The 17,611-nt window shown below is 32.5% G+C and overlaps 1 protein-coding gene across 3 annotated transcripts in view; it reads left to right on the top strand.

The window, feature by feature from the left end:
• Positions 1 to 17,611, top strand: part of Rps6ka6 (ribosomal protein S6 kinase A6) — a 98,666-nt gene that overhangs the window by 26,665 nt on the left and 54,390 nt on the right. For all 3 annotated transcript variants that reach the window (XM_034486115.2, XM_034486116.2, XM_076919114.1), the window contains exons 3-4: positions 7,469 to 7,531; positions 11,459 to 11,518. In XM_034486115.2, coding sequence (XP_034342006.1) covers positions 7,469 to 7,531; positions 11,459 to 11,518 — 123 coding nt within the window. The remainder of the gene's footprint in view (positions 1 to 7,468; positions 7,532 to 11,458; positions 11,519 to 17,611) is intronic.

Below are 17,611 nucleotides of genomic sequence, written 5' to 3'. Positions count from 1 at the left end.
GAAGGAAGGAAGGAAGGAAGGAAGGAAGGAAGGAAGGAAGGAGAGAGAGAGAGAGAGAGAGAGAGAGAGAGAGAGAGAGAGAGAGAGAGAGTCAGAGTCCTACTTCCCCTTACTATGTGTCACGTCCTTCCACCTGCTTCAAAGAACACTATTACGTAGTAACTAAGTCTTTAGCATATGGATTTGGGGGTTCATTCCTGATCCCAAACACAGTTAAGGAAGAGAATGGTGGCCATTTGATTTGTAGTAGCTCCTAAACAAGTAGAGGAATCAATTGTTTTAACTGACACTGTCAGGACTTCCATCTGCCATGGCAAGGAAGACATGCTAGAGAAGCTCGGTGTGTCGCTGTGAGAGTATGGCAAATCAAGACTCTGCAAGAATAACTAAGTCTTTGAGAACCGTTTAGAGGAGGCACAAATGGATTTCCAGAAAAGACCAGCTCATGTAGTAGAGCAGATCTTTAAACAGTGTTAGTTTGATTTCATTTGTTTTTGTACATGTGTCAGATCTTTTTTCACTGTTGTGCATTGTTCTGATATGTGAATAAGTTTGGCTTATCCATTATTCAGTTAAAAACATTAGTTTGTAGTAATTATGACTGCTGACATAATTTTGTGTAGTGATACTAATTTAAACAGAATTTCATTTATTTTAGGAAAATCCTTATGAATGAAGTTGCCATGTGAAAGTCAAGCTTCTTTGAGTTTTTCTTAGTCCTTGATATTGTCTGTTAAAGTTAAAATATTTATTAATTCTGATAGGTGTATAGTGGTATCCCATTATTTTTGAGCTTCCATTTGCTTTATTACAAACATTGATGGAGATTTTGTTGAAACACTTGTCATGTAAATGTTTTCTCTAGTGAATTGTCTTTTAATTTTTTTTTATTTTTAAATTGACTCTTAGTTTTCTTAAGAGTTTTAAGATTTCTGGAAACAGGCCTTTTATCAGATATTAATTAACATATAACCTTTGCCTTTCATTCTGTGGTCTGTATTTTTATTATATTCTCTTAATCAAGAGTAGAGGTTTTAATTTTAATGAAGTCTAGTTTATGAATTTCTTCTTTTGTATAAGAAAAAGTTACCTGAATCCAAGGTCACAAAAATTTCCCTATTTATTTTATTGATGTTATCTGAAGTATATGTCAGGTTTTTTTGGATTTTTTATCAACTTCTGATTGATTTTTATAAATGATGAGTAGTATGGATTATAGTTCAATGTTTTCCTATATTGATATCCAGTATTCTTGTTTAAAAGACTACTTGTTCTCCACTGAATACACTATTAATAAATTAATAGATTTTCAAATTAAAAAATTAACTATTAGATGATTTTTGTACATGATAGTTTTTAAGTGTCCTATGTAACTATGAAGTGATTATAACTTTTTTCTTTTAAGGTATTTTATTCACAAAGAGTATTTCTTTAATATTTGATTTTCTGTATGGCTTGAATTTGTAAACCTTTTATTCTCAAACTAATTACAGTAATGCTTCTTATCCATTCTACAAGAGGCTGGCGATGTTTTTGTAGAACATCTATTTTCTGTTATCTCATATTTTTTTCTATAGACAATTGAGTCATGATTCCCTCCAGTTAATATTTGACACCAAAGTTTACTAATGAAAAAAAACATTTTTGGTAATATTTTTTCTTAAGCTAATAGTTTGTAGTAGCTTTCTGCAGAAACTCATCTTCTTTTTAAAAATATTATCATTTTTTCTCTATTTTTTTTCATGAAATGAACAGAATTTGGTATAGTATGTTTACAGACTGAGTTGGGGGCAGATTTGGTTTTATCTTGTAACTAATTTGCTGTGAGTTCTTAGATGTTAATGAATTTGACATTTTTTCATTTGTAAAATGGAAATTAGCATATTTATAGTTATTTTCAGATGGAAATACAACAGTTATATTTTATATATGCTTGATAAGAACAATACAGTTTTTTGAACAAAATAAAAATATATCACTCATAAACCAAATTTTTTAACCTCAAGAAATAACTCAATGGACAATTATACTCATTTTATATTCTCAAGGAATTATAATGTAATTATATGTATATTATATCTATAAGAGGTTATTTACAGTGAGAAGAATTTTTACAAAGAATACCATGTATATAAAAAGGTTTTATGTAAATGGGTACTCATGCCACATATAGTACATGTTTTTTTGCAAGTAAATTTTCCACATGTGTATGCTGTAGCTCTTAGGAAATTAGCAAGGTGTTGTATGCCTTGACTTTGGGAATACATTGACCTCATTCAGACACATTCAAGTCATTAGCTCTGATGTCAGCTAAGCATAGTAAACAAATTCCTGCCTGGATAGAAAGAAGATCAATTGTTTTTTTCTGTCATTAAATTAATTTTAAAACCAAAACCCAGAAGATCCACAAATATATTTGGATATATATAGTATGGATATGCTCAGTATAACCCAGGAGCAACCTAGTACTGCTGTAAGTGATAGTATTTTTGAAAGGATAATTGTTTCTGGATTGGTTTTAATTAGTGCTAAATGCTATTTGATTTTCATTTATTTATCAAATGAGTAGTATCTGCTTATGATACATAAGGGTAGTTTTTTTGATAGGCTTCATTGAGTAGTGTTCTAGACTCATGCCTTTATAACTGAAGAACAGTGATGTGTGTGTGTGTGTGTGTGTGTGTGTTTGTTTGTTTATAATCACAAGAAAGTGTCTAAATAGGATATGGTAAAAACACCAACACATTTAGGCCTAGAGAAAGCTTTAAAAATATTTTTCTGAAGTGTTAATGTTTTAGTTTTTATGCCATTACTCACAGACTAAGTGATACATTTTATCCTTTTGCTTTTAAACGTAGTAGTAATAGTTGTTTTCTTCCTACTTAAATAATCTGTCAAGGAAGTAGAGCTTTAAAAACAGAAAACAGTTTCAGTGTGCATCTCTCAGTTCCCTTTGTGCCTTATTACTATTTTCATTATTCCTGAGAGGGTTTAGAAACATACCTGTCTTGATTTTTCAGTATTCTAAAATTATTTCTGCTATATAGAAAAAGTTATTTTCACTAATGAATGCTTTTTAAGTATTTAATTGAATTACTTGTGAATTTGGATCTTGTATTATTTACTTAATAAAACCAGTACAAGAGGACAGTAAATGCCATAGATCTGGTTTTCTCCTTTTCTTTTTTAAATTCACTGGGCCCCTAAGAAGTGCCACCCACTTCTCAATTAATCCTGTCTAGAAACACCCTCACAGATACACCTACAGGTATGTCTCAACAATCTCCTATGTGATTCTAAGCCAGGCAGGTTAACAATGGAGATTGATTATCACAGCTTTTGTAGGTACATTAGGCTTTTTGCATTGGATAGTAAAACAATAAGAGTTCTAGGTTAGATTTCTGAGTTAGCAAGCTATTCTAGAATTAATGCTAGCTCTGAATTTAGTCATGTTTGATTTTTATATATACCATATCTAATTGGAGAAGTGTATGCTGAAATTATGGCAGAAGACATAAATAGCTGTTGTAGGAATTGCAGTACATTTTAAAATTTATGCTGAGTTTTTAACTTTATAATGAAGTTGTTAAAATGAAGTTGTTCAAAACAGGCTAACAATATGAACAATGACTTTTTAAAGGGAGGGGAGGTAACTATGTTGCTAGAGTGATCTTATTATCCTTGGCTCACATGATCATTCTACGCAGCTGAAAGAGTGTTGTATGACACTCTGCTGCATTTATTTATTTGGGGTTTTCTATTTTTTATTTTAGAAGCCCTAGGTATTGAACCCAAGGCCTTGAGAGATATCTGTAAGCAGTCCTTGGTAGACATGGTCTTGGTTATGCAATAAAAAGATGATTTTTTTATTTCCACCATTTTATTTCGACTAATAGGTTCTGTGGATCAGGAAAGTTATTAAGATTACAATAACCATTTTCCCTTATAAATTACAGCATCTCTGAAATGTGAATTGCTGTAGTGTTTTGGCAGTAGATAGACAAATAATAAAAAAATATAATAATCTTTTAATTTTAGGTTCTATACTGTTTGAAAGCAGTATGCTTGGCATTTTTGGTGTTAAATCCTTTTTGAAATTTACAATGCCACAACTTAAATATTAAAAGTGATTTGGCTGAATTATGTTGTTTCCAAAAATTGATTTTTAACCCATTAGTCTCTTAACAACTTCACAATCTATTGTACACTTGCAAGTTTCTCCAATTAAAGATCTGGTTCTCTAGCATTCAAAATGCACTGAAACTTAAGAATCCATTTTGGTCACTTTTTTGGTGGTGGAGGTGGTGGTGGTGGTGGTGTGTGTGTGTGTGTGTATAACTTTTGATATTTTTGACGGTGTTTGCCACGTACTGGGATTAAAATCAGTATTTCTCTGTTGGGCAATATTTATTAGAAAAACTGCAAACATCTAAGAAACACTATAGAAAAATCAGTTTAAATTGAAAATACTGGTTGAGCTAAGTACATGCCTATGATCTCAGCTCTTGGGAAACAGATGCAGGAGCATCATGAATTCAAGACCAACATGGAATACATAGAAAATTCTAGGTTGGCCAGAATAACATAGTGAGATGCTATGTAAAACAAAATTTAAAAGAAAAAATAACTGGATATGATTTGTGATGGCACACATACTGATATCTGAGTGACAGAGGCAGGAGGAATTCTGTGACCTTAAGATCAGTCTGGGATACATAGTGAGTGCCAGGCCATTCATGGTTCTTTCCCTCCCTCCCTCCCTCCCTCCCTCCCTCCCCCCCCTCCTTCCCTCCTTCCCCCACCTTCCCCCCTTCCCTCCCTCCCTCCTTCCCTCCTTCCCTCCCTCTGTCACCCCCCTCCCTCCCTCCCTCTCTACCTCCCTCTTTCTCTTTTTCAGTTAGGGTCTCATACTACCCCAGGGCAGTTGGAACTCATTATATAGACCAAGGTGGCATTGAATTCATAGTACTCCTACCTCAGCCTCAAGTGTGCTAAGCCTACTAGTATGGGCTACCATACCTGCTTAAATTAAGTGTTTCTTGATAGAAAATATAGCAGTTACCATGAGTTTGTGTAGAGGGAAAAGGAGAACATGTAACTTTGCAACTTGATACAGATGAGCAGGCATGCAAAGCACAGATAATGAAAGTGGTAAAGACTCTAAAGACCATATATGGTCTTTAATTTTGTTTTTGTGCCTTCAGTATAGTTTATCAGTGAATTCATTTCACAGCAAAACCTCATCATTGCTTTTAGATATCTAAGGAAATATTTTAGAGGTGGTATATTTTCATATTGTATCCTTAGGTTCATTTTTTCAGATTTTCAGACAACTTTTTCATATTAATTTGAAACACAATAGCCCATTTTAAAACTCACCCCAAAGCAATTACCATGCTTGATGGGTTGTGTATTTCAAATGACTACAAATTTGGAATAGAAACTATATAGGAATATAGTCTAATTAAAAAGCTGGAAAGAATATGGACAAGTTATTTAAGTGAGTATCTAGCTTCCTACAGTAGTCTTAACTGTGGAATTTCATCTAAAAGATTAAAATATAAGTGTGATTTAGAATGGTTTAGAAAGATGGTGCAGTGCATAACGATGCTTGCCTCTAGGCCCAGTGACCTGAGTTTGATCTATGAGAACCATGCAGTGGAAGGAGAGAAGCTCCTGCAGACTGTCCTAAGACTTCTACATGTTAGCTGTTATGGCATGAGCTTGGCTAACCCAATGGTACTAAAAACTTACAAACAGATAAATAGCTACTGAAGAAGTCATTGGAACTATCCATAATAAACAATTCATCCACTATGAATCCTAGCCTCTGGTAATTGGCATTATTTTTTTTTTCTGTGTGTAGGATCAGCTTTTAAAAACATCTACATATGACTGAATTCATTTTTTTTTTTTTTTTTGCTTATTTAGACCAGGTTAGGTTTGAGCTAATAGAGAGCTACCTGCCTTTGTCACTATTTTATCTTCTGTTTATATGAATTTGACCTGTTTTGGCACTTCATATGAGTAGAATTATAAAGTGCTTGTCTTTTTTGTGAATCTCTTATTTCACCTAAAATAATCTCTTTACAGTTCGTCCATTTGTAGTATCTGTCAGAATTATTTTTTAAGGCTGAATAGTATTCCATTATGCACTTATAGTACAGTGTTAATTATATAAGTGCTGATATATGCATTGGTTGCTTCTCTCTTCTTCCCATCATGGTTACTACTACTGTGTTCATGTGGTATACAAAGATTTCTTTCAGACTCTGCTTTCAGTTCTTTTGATTTTATACCCAGGAGTAAAATTATATATAATATGCTGATTCTACTTTAATTTTGTTGAAGAGCAGTCATCTTATGGCAGCTATGCTGTTTTATATTGATAGTTATCAGCACTATACAAAGGTTCCAGTTATTCACATCTATAGCTGTGGGAGAATTGTCTTTAAAAACCAAATTTTAGGATATGGTCTGAAGTCTGTTGTAAATTGAACTTGTATTTTTGTGATTTTTTATAATTCATATTTCAACAAATAACTAGAAGTAGCAATATGTTGATGATATTTCACTTTGTAGACCTGTCGAGCCTGGAACTTTCTGTATAGTATAGGCTGTCCTCAAACCCATAGAAATCCTCCTGCTTCACTTTCTTAAGCATCTCTGACTGTAAAAGGAATATGAATTTGTGTTCTATATTGTGTTTATTAAGTTAGAAACTTTTGTTTTTCAGAAAGCATCATTAAAGGGCAGTAACATAGCTTTTTAGCCTTAACTATGAGGCAAGTAGTTTGAAATTTTAGCTTTAACTTTTTTCCTAGGTTACTTAGTAAGATGTAACATACAATTTCTTCTTTGTGAGAGCAAAGATAGAGGTTTATAAAGAGATTTCTAAAGGATTGTAAAAATCTTCCCTAAGAAATTGTTTAGATGAGAACTTTTAATCCTAGACACTTTTGACCAGAAATATTGATTATAATAAATATCTGGTGCTACATAATATTGTCATGTGAACTTACAGATGAACTAAAGATATTTATTATCTCACAGTTTATATGGGCTAGAATCTGGGCATGACTCAACTATGTCTTTTGCTTAGTCATACAAACCTGTAATCAAAGTTTCAGCTCTTCTGCATTCTTATCTGGAGGCTTCATTGGGGAAGGTCTACTTTTAACCTCTCAAAGGTTTTGAGCACAGTTCTAGTCCATTCAGCTGTAAGGTGGAAAGCCTGGCCATTTTGCCGAGTATTGGCTGGAGGCTTCCCTTAAGTCCTAGAAGTTGCTTAGTAGCTGCTACATACATGTTATAGTCCTTTGTCATGTGGGTTTCAACATGACTACTTATTTCAATCAAGATAATAAAGAGACTCTATAGAGTTGGTTTTTTTCTTCATAATGTAACCATGTAGGTGAAATCACATCACCTTTGCCATTATTTTTTTTTTTTTTTTTTTTGAATCCAGCCACAGGTTGTGTTTACCATGAAGACTGCTGCGACGGTTATTCGAGAGCATGAACCCAAAGAGGTGAGGCTCATGGGGACTTGTCTCTGAGTTGTCTGCTGTGCTGAATGACTTGGAAGTTTCTCTGTTTGGTAAAGAGTTTGACTCAATAAATATACAATTATTCTAGGTATTGGGAACTTACCTCTAAATTTGGATCTAATTTATCCTAGTTGTTTTAAGTGGAGAAAGAGGAGAGGGAGGTAGAGGAGGAAGAGAAATAGGACCAATGATGATGATGATGATGGTAATTATTTCTTTTTATTATTGACTTCCTCCAGAAGTCAGTACCCAATATGTAGTCTTGAAATGTTATTTGAAAACAAAATTCCATTATTATGTTAGATTCTTAAGTGTATTTTTAATATTGGGTTCTATATACATATAGTCGTTTTGCTTGATAGGTGTATTTTAGGGGATCCTACAGACTACTAACTAATAAGTTAATAATACATATTTGTTGTGAAAACTGATGGCTTGTGTATATTTTGTTTATGAAATTATTAATTTACATCACCCATTATTTCTTACATTCTCATTGGCATTTTTCTTATATTTGTATATATTTCTTACATTTGTATATATCTTTATTTTTTTTTTTTTTGGTGTTTCCAGGCTAGAAAAATTAGAAAAGGCTTAAATTATTTTCTGAGAAAATTAAATTAAATTAAAAGTAGTTTTATTAGACCAATGAGAGCTTGGTTCACTTGTTTTTTTATACTAAATTTATTTATTCACTTTACAACTTAATATCAGCCCTTCCTCTCCTCCCTGCACCCTATCACGTAAGTCTTCTTCCCATTCCCCTTAAATAGGGAAGCCCCACACCCTCCCCCACCCTACCCCCACTCTCGTTTTTTTAACCATTTAATTCTTTTGTTGTTTTGAGAGAATATCTTTATCTTTAATCTTTTTTTACAGTCCAATCATTATCCCTCTTTTGGTCTGCCCTCCAACAGTTCCTCATCCCATTCCTCCTCCCCTGTCTTCAAGAGGATGTCCCCACACTCCCAGATTTTTAAAAAAAGATATCTTTTTAAAATAAAGTTTTATTTTCTTATGCAATTTTGAAAATATTTTTTCACATGAGTGAAAATGACTTGGATTTTAGTAAGCACCAGTGATTTCTGTGGTGTTTCTTAGAATGGATATTTTTATATTGAAAACCTGCTTTTTGAAGGTCAATGAAGTAGGAAAAATTAGGTGTTCTGTTTGTGACTGGGATAATTTCCAGGATGCAGTGATGCTTTTTGACTCATCCCAGTTCATTTTATTTCTAGTTCCTCCAGACTAACAGCTTCATGATAAATTAGTCATAAGATGGTATGACTAGGATGTAACCAGTAGCTAGGTAACAGGAACGTCATCTTTTTCTTTTCATATAGATAATCCTTTTCTATACATACCTCTTTATGTATAGAGAAATGTGAGAATTTCTCTATTATAAGAACTTAAGAATCAGAATGCTGTCTTCCTGGATTTGAATTGTTTGTTGAAAGCTGCTTTGTTAATGTCAAATCTATAGTTTGTTTTTTAGGTACCACATTGCCCAATGTATAGAGATAAGGTATAAGACAGTGGTGTCATATACAGAAATTGGGAACCCTGGGTGAAGAACTGATTTAGAATAGCTTCCTGATTAACTTTTATATTGTTTATCTTTTATTTTTTCTCCAGTAATTTGCCTTTTTTTTTTTTTTTTTTTTGGTTTTTTGAGACAGGTTTTCTCTGTGTAGCCCTTGCTGTCCTGGAACTCACTCTGTAGATCAGGCTGGCCTCGAACTCAGAAATCCGCCTGCCTCTGCCTCCCAAGTGCTGGGATTAAAGGCGTGCGCCACCACTGCCCGGCCTGTAATTTGCCTTTTTAACATTTAGGAATTGACATCTTAGGGTTGACAAATGTATCTAAGCGTCATCTGAGCTGTCAGAAGTATTAGTAGTTCTTCCTTGTTGATGTTGTATAATCTTTTATTGCTTATCCAGGACTATTTGAAGGACACACAGATTGTTTCCAATTTATGACAGTTACTAATAAAGCTGCTGTATTTTACACATAAGGTCACTAACACAAGTCTTAAATAAATGTTCTTTACTGTTATGGTTAATCTGAGTTTTGAATATGATTAATATTGTAGTTTAGTTACCAAAGAAGTTACTATATTTTGATATTGTAGCCCTTACATGTCTTGATTGTTGTTGCCAATACTTGCATTAGTTCAAACATAGATTCAAGGCATAGTTCACCATAAAAATAAACTGAAAGGAAAAAAAAATCACATGATCATCTCATTAGATGCTGAAAAAGCCTTTTACAAAATCTAACTCTTTTATGTTAAAAGGATTAGAGAGATCAGGGATATAGGCACATATTTAAATATAATCAAAGCAATATACAGCAAACCAACAGCCCATATTAAGTTAAATGGACTTGAATCAGTCCCACTAAAATCAGGGACGAGACAAGGATGCCCACTATCTTTGTATCTATTCAATATAGTACTTGAAATTCTAGCTAGAGCAATAAGACAACAAAAGGATCTCAAGAGGATGCAAATTAGCAAAGAAATCAATGTATAACTATTTGCAGATGATATGATAGTATACATAAGCGACCCCAAAAATTCAACTAGAGAACTCCTACAGCTGATAAACACGTTCCACAAAGTGACTGGATATAAAATTAACTCAAACAAATTAGTAGCCTTTCTCTACTCAAAGGATAAACAGGCTGAGAAATAAATTAGGGAAATGACACCCTTCAAAATAGTCACAAATAATATAAAATATCTTGGATGAATCTAACCAAGCAAGTGAAAGGTCTATGTGACAAGAACTTCAAGTCCCTGAAGAAAGAAATCGAAGAAGATCTCAGAAGATGGAAAGATCTCCCATGCTCATGGATTAGCAGGATTAACAAAGTGAAATTGGCCATCTTACCAAAAGCAATCTTGAGAGCTCATCTGAGTTGTTTTTCAAATTTTGGTAACTCTCCTTATTGTTACTGTTTACTGAGTTCTGGGATGGCTTCTAGTAATTCTTAAATTCTTAAAATTCTAAATAGGATTTTTAGTTGATAATCAGGGAGAGAGAGTTAGGCTTTAATTCATCCTTCTGTCTGTCTATTCGTATACTTTTACTTTTCTGTGATGTCTTACTAATGAGCATTGATTAAATTCCTTTTCACTTAGACCAACTTGCTATTATTTATTTTTGCAAACTCATGTAAGTGAATGACAGAATTTCTCCCTAAAAGGCCAAGCAATAAACATTAGCACCTTGTTATAGTGTCTCTGTCACAACTACTTAAGTTTGCTGTTTTAATTTGAAAGCCATCATAGATAGTAAGGAAACAAATGAGTAAGACTGTATTTTAGTAATATTTCTTCAGGAACAGGCAGCCAACCTGATTTGGCCCATGGGTCATAGTTTCTCATCCCTTGATCAAAGTCCTCTCTATATTTAATATTATTAATTTATTATTAATGCTCAAATACATGTAAGTTTCCACTAAGCTTTGGATGTAAAAAACTTTCCATAGCTGCTTAAATCTCCTATAGTTTAAGCTTTGTTCTGTATGTTATCTTATGAGTTTAAAATTGAGTCATAGATTTCCCATTGCACATTCATATGAAATTGTTCCTATTCTGACTTTCTTTGAATATACCAAAATGAATGTCTGTGAGATTTATTTATATGTATAAGGTCATCAGTCATGGCACAACCTTAATAAATATGTAATGAAACATAAAGCTCTAAAAATTAAGTTTTCAAGGACAATGTGTGAACTATATTAACAATTTTCCTTTTCTAAATGCTTTCTTTGGCTCCCTTGACCTTTTGTTTCTCAGTAACTTGTTTGAATGGTAAGGGAAATGCCTCGGGCTATTTTTTCTTAGTTATTATTCTTGTTTTAATACTATTGAACCTCACATTTTGCACAACGTTTTTCAGGTGAATGATCTTAAAATGGTTGATGAGCCAATGGAAGAGGGAGAACCAGTTTCTTGCCGGGTAAGTACTCATGTTAATTTAGTAAACGTCATTGGTAGCATATGAAGAAGGCGAATAATTGGACAGGAGAAAAGCTTTTATCAGTTATAGAATTGTATTTAAGTAAGTTGGTGATCAATGTAAATTTTTTGAGATAGTTTCTTGTGGCCTACCTAGTTGGCCTTCAACTCAGTGTAGCTGAGGCATCTTTGAATTCCTGATGTTCTAACCTCCACCTTCTTATGTCTGGGATTATAGGCATGTGCTACCTACCACACCTCATATCTGAAGTTTTAAAATTTTAATATTTTCCTTTTATGCAGGGACTAGGTAAATACTGTACCACAGAGCTCCATTCCTAGTCTGTAATTTGTTTTTTAATGAGATAGAATCTCATTCTGTAGTCCAGGCTCACCTTAGACATGTAACACTTCTGTTTCAGCCTCCAAATACTAGGATTGTGGGCCTTAATCATTAAGCCTGGCATGTATGTGGTTTTTTCAAAAAAAAGAGCTTTGTTGAAAATACACAGGCATAGGAATCAGCAATTTTAAAATACATAGGCCATAGGAATCAGCAGTTTTAACAAATGCTATTTTTACTTGTTAGTATATAAGAAATGTGGGTATTTAAATGTACTGTTCTCTGGATTAAACCTAAAGAGATTATCTTTAACTTTAGAATAAAAAGGAGATCTATCTTTGACAAAATTGGACTATAAAAATAGCTTGAAATATTTACAATCTATTTTCTCGCTATCAGAAAGGATTGAATATAAGGTATTATAGAAGTCCCTGACTAGTTTTCAATGTTGCTTAACCATTAGGTCATTGTATTTAAGGTCTATGTAAAAGACTTAATTTATAAGATCTAGATTTGGGGAAAAGTATTCTTAAGATTTTATGGAAGGTCAGACTAATGTAGGCATTTCCATTATTATTATGATTTCATAGTTACCATCTTTATAGATGTTTTCATAGCCTTACTTTTAGAAGGAACTTCAAGTATATTATTCTGTTATTTTCATAATATGGATTTGTTTATTAAGCTTTAGGGAGGTTGTGGCTTTTAGCAGGTTGGTAAGACCAGTGAATATTAGAATCTGTCTCCTGTTAGGTTACTGCAGTGCATAGATAATGAGGACCATTTTCTTATTTAGTTGTAGATAATGTCAGGAAATATTTAAATTGAATTTAAGACTGTCCTTTGAAATGTTCTTTATTATTAACTCACTAGACAGTGACTTTGAAACATCCCTTTTAGTTGGGGTTGACAAGATGAAGGGTATGATGTCACTTTGGCATTTGCAAGTTAGTAACATTTTGATATCAGTAACATTTTACTTTTGAAAATAATAAAATGTAAACTTCTATCAAGAACATCTAAAGATGTACAGATAATATGAACCTTAAAGGGCATAGTGATATTCATCTCATTACTTTCTAAAAGGATTGTAAGTATCTACAAAAGGCATTGGAGAAGAACAGCTCATAATTTAGCAATAATCAAGCAAGGAACCACCAAGCTCCATGCTACGGGACATAAAAGTGTGTAGATTCATATATTTGGGGGCACATGTACATCATATATATGTGTAGTTAACATAAAGTTGAGGACATAAACCTATAGGGAGTGATATTTGCCCACCACCCCTTTTTATTGGTTTTTCAAGACAGGGTTTTACTATGTAGCCCTGATTATCCTGGAAGTCACTCTGCACACCAGGCTGGCCTCAAACTTAGAGATCCACTGGCCTCTGCTTCCTGAATGTTAAGACCAAAGGTATGTGCTACCACCACCCAACTGATATTTGCCTTTATAATTTTAATATGAAAATATACTTTTAAGTAGGAAGACATTTGCTATACATAGTGTATAAGACATACACATACATAAATACAAATATGACTTGTAGACTGTTGCTCTCAGATTGTATAGAGATTTGATTTACTTTATGTACCAATCTTAAAATCCTGTTTTTTGATAGTTGATTGATAAAACACTCAGTCCGCATCAATAAAACTACAGATAATAAGGATGCCATATAAATTTATCACTATTTATGATGTTTCAATGTAGAATAAAGAGCTGTGCTTGTGTATTTCAGTGGATTGTTCATAGCTATTTTTGTGGTTGACTTTTTGTCATTTTAAAATAGATTGTAAATGCTGGTGTTCGAAGTATTGATTTTTTTTTAAAGGTTGTTCTTTAAATATGAACCTGAGGGGCTGAGACTATAACTCAGTGGTAAAATATATGCTATTATTCTAAATCATTGTGTTTCATCCCCAGCTCCATATGCACACGCACAAGTGCAGGTATGCATGCACTCACACTCAAAATTGAATTACTGTTATTGCCTATGTGGCCTAAAACTGTTTTGTGTTTGAGTCATTTAGAGATCTAAGTTATTCTGTCTCTCCTATTGGTACCTTAGACTTTCACATTCACTAGATGTCTTTGATTCAGTTAAAAGAAGAAAAATTTAATAAAATGCTTCTCAGAATCTCTAAATAATCTGGTGTATATAAACGGTACCTGATATAACATTTTACCACCTATTCCTCTGCTTTTAACATTATCAAAACTAATAAAAAATAGATAAGCATTTTTTTTCATTAGCAGATGGCTGACATGAATTAACTTCATACATGCCGTCAAAATAAGCATACCTATATGTATTTGGTAGTTTGTCATTTGCTTATGTTTATTTTAAATGTGATATTTTAGATTCATTTATTTTATGTGCATGAGTGTTTTGTCTGTATGCATGTATGTTGACTCTGTGCATGTCTTTGGAAGTTAGAAGAGGGTATCAATTTCTATGGAACTGGAGTTACAGATGGTTGTTACATACCATGTGGGTGCCGGGAATTGAACCCAAATCCTTTGCAAGAACAAGTGCTCTTAACTACCAAGCCATCTATCTAGTCTGATTTATGTGGTTTATATTTACTTTTTAAAGCTTCATAAAATATTTCTTATTTACTGCTAACAATGCCTTAAGGATTTTAAAGGAGATTTTTTTAAACAGTTAAATACCTTGTTGATTCCACTACTACCAAGTAACATATTTAGTTTCTAAGTTTATTTTTATTAACCAGAAATATAAATGTCATGTTTAACTAAAATATTCTTTAAAACTCCTAATTAATTCCTCCATATTTTAGTTCCAAATTCCACAATTTAAAAACCATGTTTGAAATAATTCTCTTATACAAATTCTTTCAAAAACTCTTTGTTATATATGTTTAATTTAAATGAACATAAAACATTAGATAGATAAAGTATTTCAAGCCTGTAATGTGTATTTCATTTGTGGTAGATTTTGCTTCCCTGTTTTCATTTCTGTTCCTCTTGGGGAACATTGAAGATTTAATCTAGGAACTCATTTCTGCTTAGAAGGTGGTAGTATTCTACTATTGAGCTATAGACCCAGCCCCACTTTTACCTTTTATCTTTACAGATACATGCTCACTAAATTATTCAGGTTGGCCTTGAACTCACTCTAGCTCAGGCTGGTTTTGATTTACCTGTGGTGATCTTGGTTTACCCTCGTGTGTAGATGGGATTACAGGCCTATGCCCCTGAGTTTGTTTGCCTTTCTATTTTCATGGACATTAAGCCTTGGTGTGCTTCAGTATTTTGTTTTCTTGCAGTGCTGGTAATCAATTTTCTTTCTATTCAATGACCCTTCTTTAAAGACCTCAAAAACTTTTTTCTACAAGTGTAAAAACTTCATTGATGAACAATCACTACTCAATACTCTTAAACAGTTACTGTTAGGTGGAATTTATACTTCTTGCAAAGATGATACAAATAAGTTCAGTAACTTAATTTTATAAAAATTTTGTCTTTTTTTAAAAAAACCTATGTGACTGAGCTCTGAAATGTATAAAGGTTTCATTTCCATCCTTATAGATGAGGAAATAAAGACTGCTGTAATTAGAATAAATCACCCCAAGTAAGAATGAGTTGGCTGCCGTCCTTTAGGTTTTAATCATCAGTATAAATTTTGCTTATTTTCCAATGTATTCATTATTTTAATGTGTTTAATTCAAGCTAGTGTCACATAGTTATTTGCATTATTATTATTGTTAGCCTTTGTTCAAACAATGTTGATATCTGGCATGACATTCAGTGACATTATATTATTCTCTACATGTTCTCCACATGTATTTCAGCAAAATGGTTTTTTTGAATTTTAAGGCTTTTTTGATTTTTGTGGGGTCTTTTTTGTTCTTTTTTCTTATTCTTGTTTGTTGTTGTTTTATCAAAATAGCCTTTCTGCCTTGAAATAAAACAAATGCTTGAATAGATGGATACTACATTATTACGTAAACCCCAGTATATTTCAGCCTTAGACATCCATCTTTGGTTAGCTTTTTGTTCTATAGTATTATGAAGCTGCTGTATTTGAGTTGTAATAGATTGCTACTAGATTGTGGTCATCTCTTTTTTCATGCTAAATGCTGATTTCCTCTCCATAAACAAATCACTTGTCAAATGAATGAAGTAATATTTGACTAATTTGTTTGTGCCTACCAAGGCTTTTTTTTTCTAGTGGTATAGTATTCTTGGCCAGAATATAGAACTTATGGTTGAGACTTTTAAAATTTTTCTTAATATTGAATATATTTTAGAGATTTGGAAAACTATCTAACACTGGACTCACTTGTGCCTCAGATTTGCCATTTAATATGAACTCTGGATGTTATTAAGTTTTTATTTTTCAATAACAACTTTATTTTCACACATCAACTCAGAGTAGGTATATGTTTTCTAGGACTGCCCTAACAAAGGACCACAAACTGAGTGTCCTAACCATCAGAAATTAACTTTCTCACAGTTATGGACTTCTATTAAGTCTGACATTAGGTGTTGGCAAAATTGATTTTTTTGAGGGTTTTCTCTTGGATTTGTAGATACTTTCATATTGCGCACATCTTCCTGTGCGTGTGCGTGTGTGTGTGTGTGTTTCATGGGCTTTTTAAAAAAGATTATCATCAGTCATTTTGGAGTAAGGCACAACCATAAATTATTATATTATCATAATTATCTTCTTAAATGTCCCAGTTCAACACATCAAGTTTGAAAGGACTCAATTTAGCTTCTCATATACTTCTTTTCCTTTTGTTTCTTTGAAGGGAAGATATTATATTCTAAAAAAGTTGGTACTTTCAAGTGTGAATTTTGCCTGTGTGTCTCTAAGATGTGGTAATACAGATTATTAGCTAGGAAATACTATGTTGAATTAGTGAATAATTAAATTATTATATATGAAAATATTCAAACATATGTCACAATTTCTACTGAAGTAGAGAAATTTTGATACATTTATTACAAGGTTTATTTTAGTACATATTCACACAATTACATTGACCAAAATGGATCTACTGTCTTCCTAGTTCTATTATATAATAAAAATATAATTCAGTATAAAATATATTATTTTTGAATACACATAACATATATTTATTCTACTTTTGTAGACTTAAAAATACAGCAGTTCAAGGGCTGAGGCTGTAGCTCAGTAGTAGACGACTTACTTGCTCCTATGCATGGTACCTTAAGTTCAAGCCCCATTAAAATATTCATATTGAATTTTAATATTTTTATTTTATTAAAAAACTAAGATACTTACTTTATAGGTTAATTTACTTTGTGTTGTAAAGCATGCTTTAATTCACTGACTATATAAGGGGATTTGTTCTATTTTGATGTATAAGACATCCATTAATATTCTTTCAGAATTATTAATCATTTCTAATTCTTTTATGTAGAGACTGCAAATACTTAGAATTCCTCTACTGATATACTTATCTTGAGAGTGAATGTCTGAGTTTTCTGTGTCATTGATATTATTTGGGGCCGTACTCTGGTCCACATTAACCACAGCCAACATTGACTGATTAACCAGAGAATCAAAGGGCCGATAGATAAATAACATTTGATTTTAGACATTATAGAACTGAAGTGTTGAAAGTATTGATTTTGTTTTCTGGACAGTGAAAAGGATAAATCAGATATTATGTCTTTAGATTTGCTGTTTTGTGATATGGAGTTCCTGTGAATTTTAAAAAATAAAAATTCTTTTAGTTAGTTTAGTGCTTT

Source organism: Arvicanthis niloticus, chromosome X, assembly GCF_011762505.2.
Source record: "Arvicanthis niloticus isolate mArvNil1 chromosome X, mArvNil1.pat.X, whole genome shotgun sequence".
NCBI classification, from domain to species: Eukaryota; Metazoa; Chordata; class Mammalia; order Rodentia; family Muridae; genus Arvicanthis; species Arvicanthis niloticus.
The sequence above is the reverse complement of the archived record's forward strand: the minus strand, read 5'-3'. Positions and strand labels throughout refer to the sequence as shown.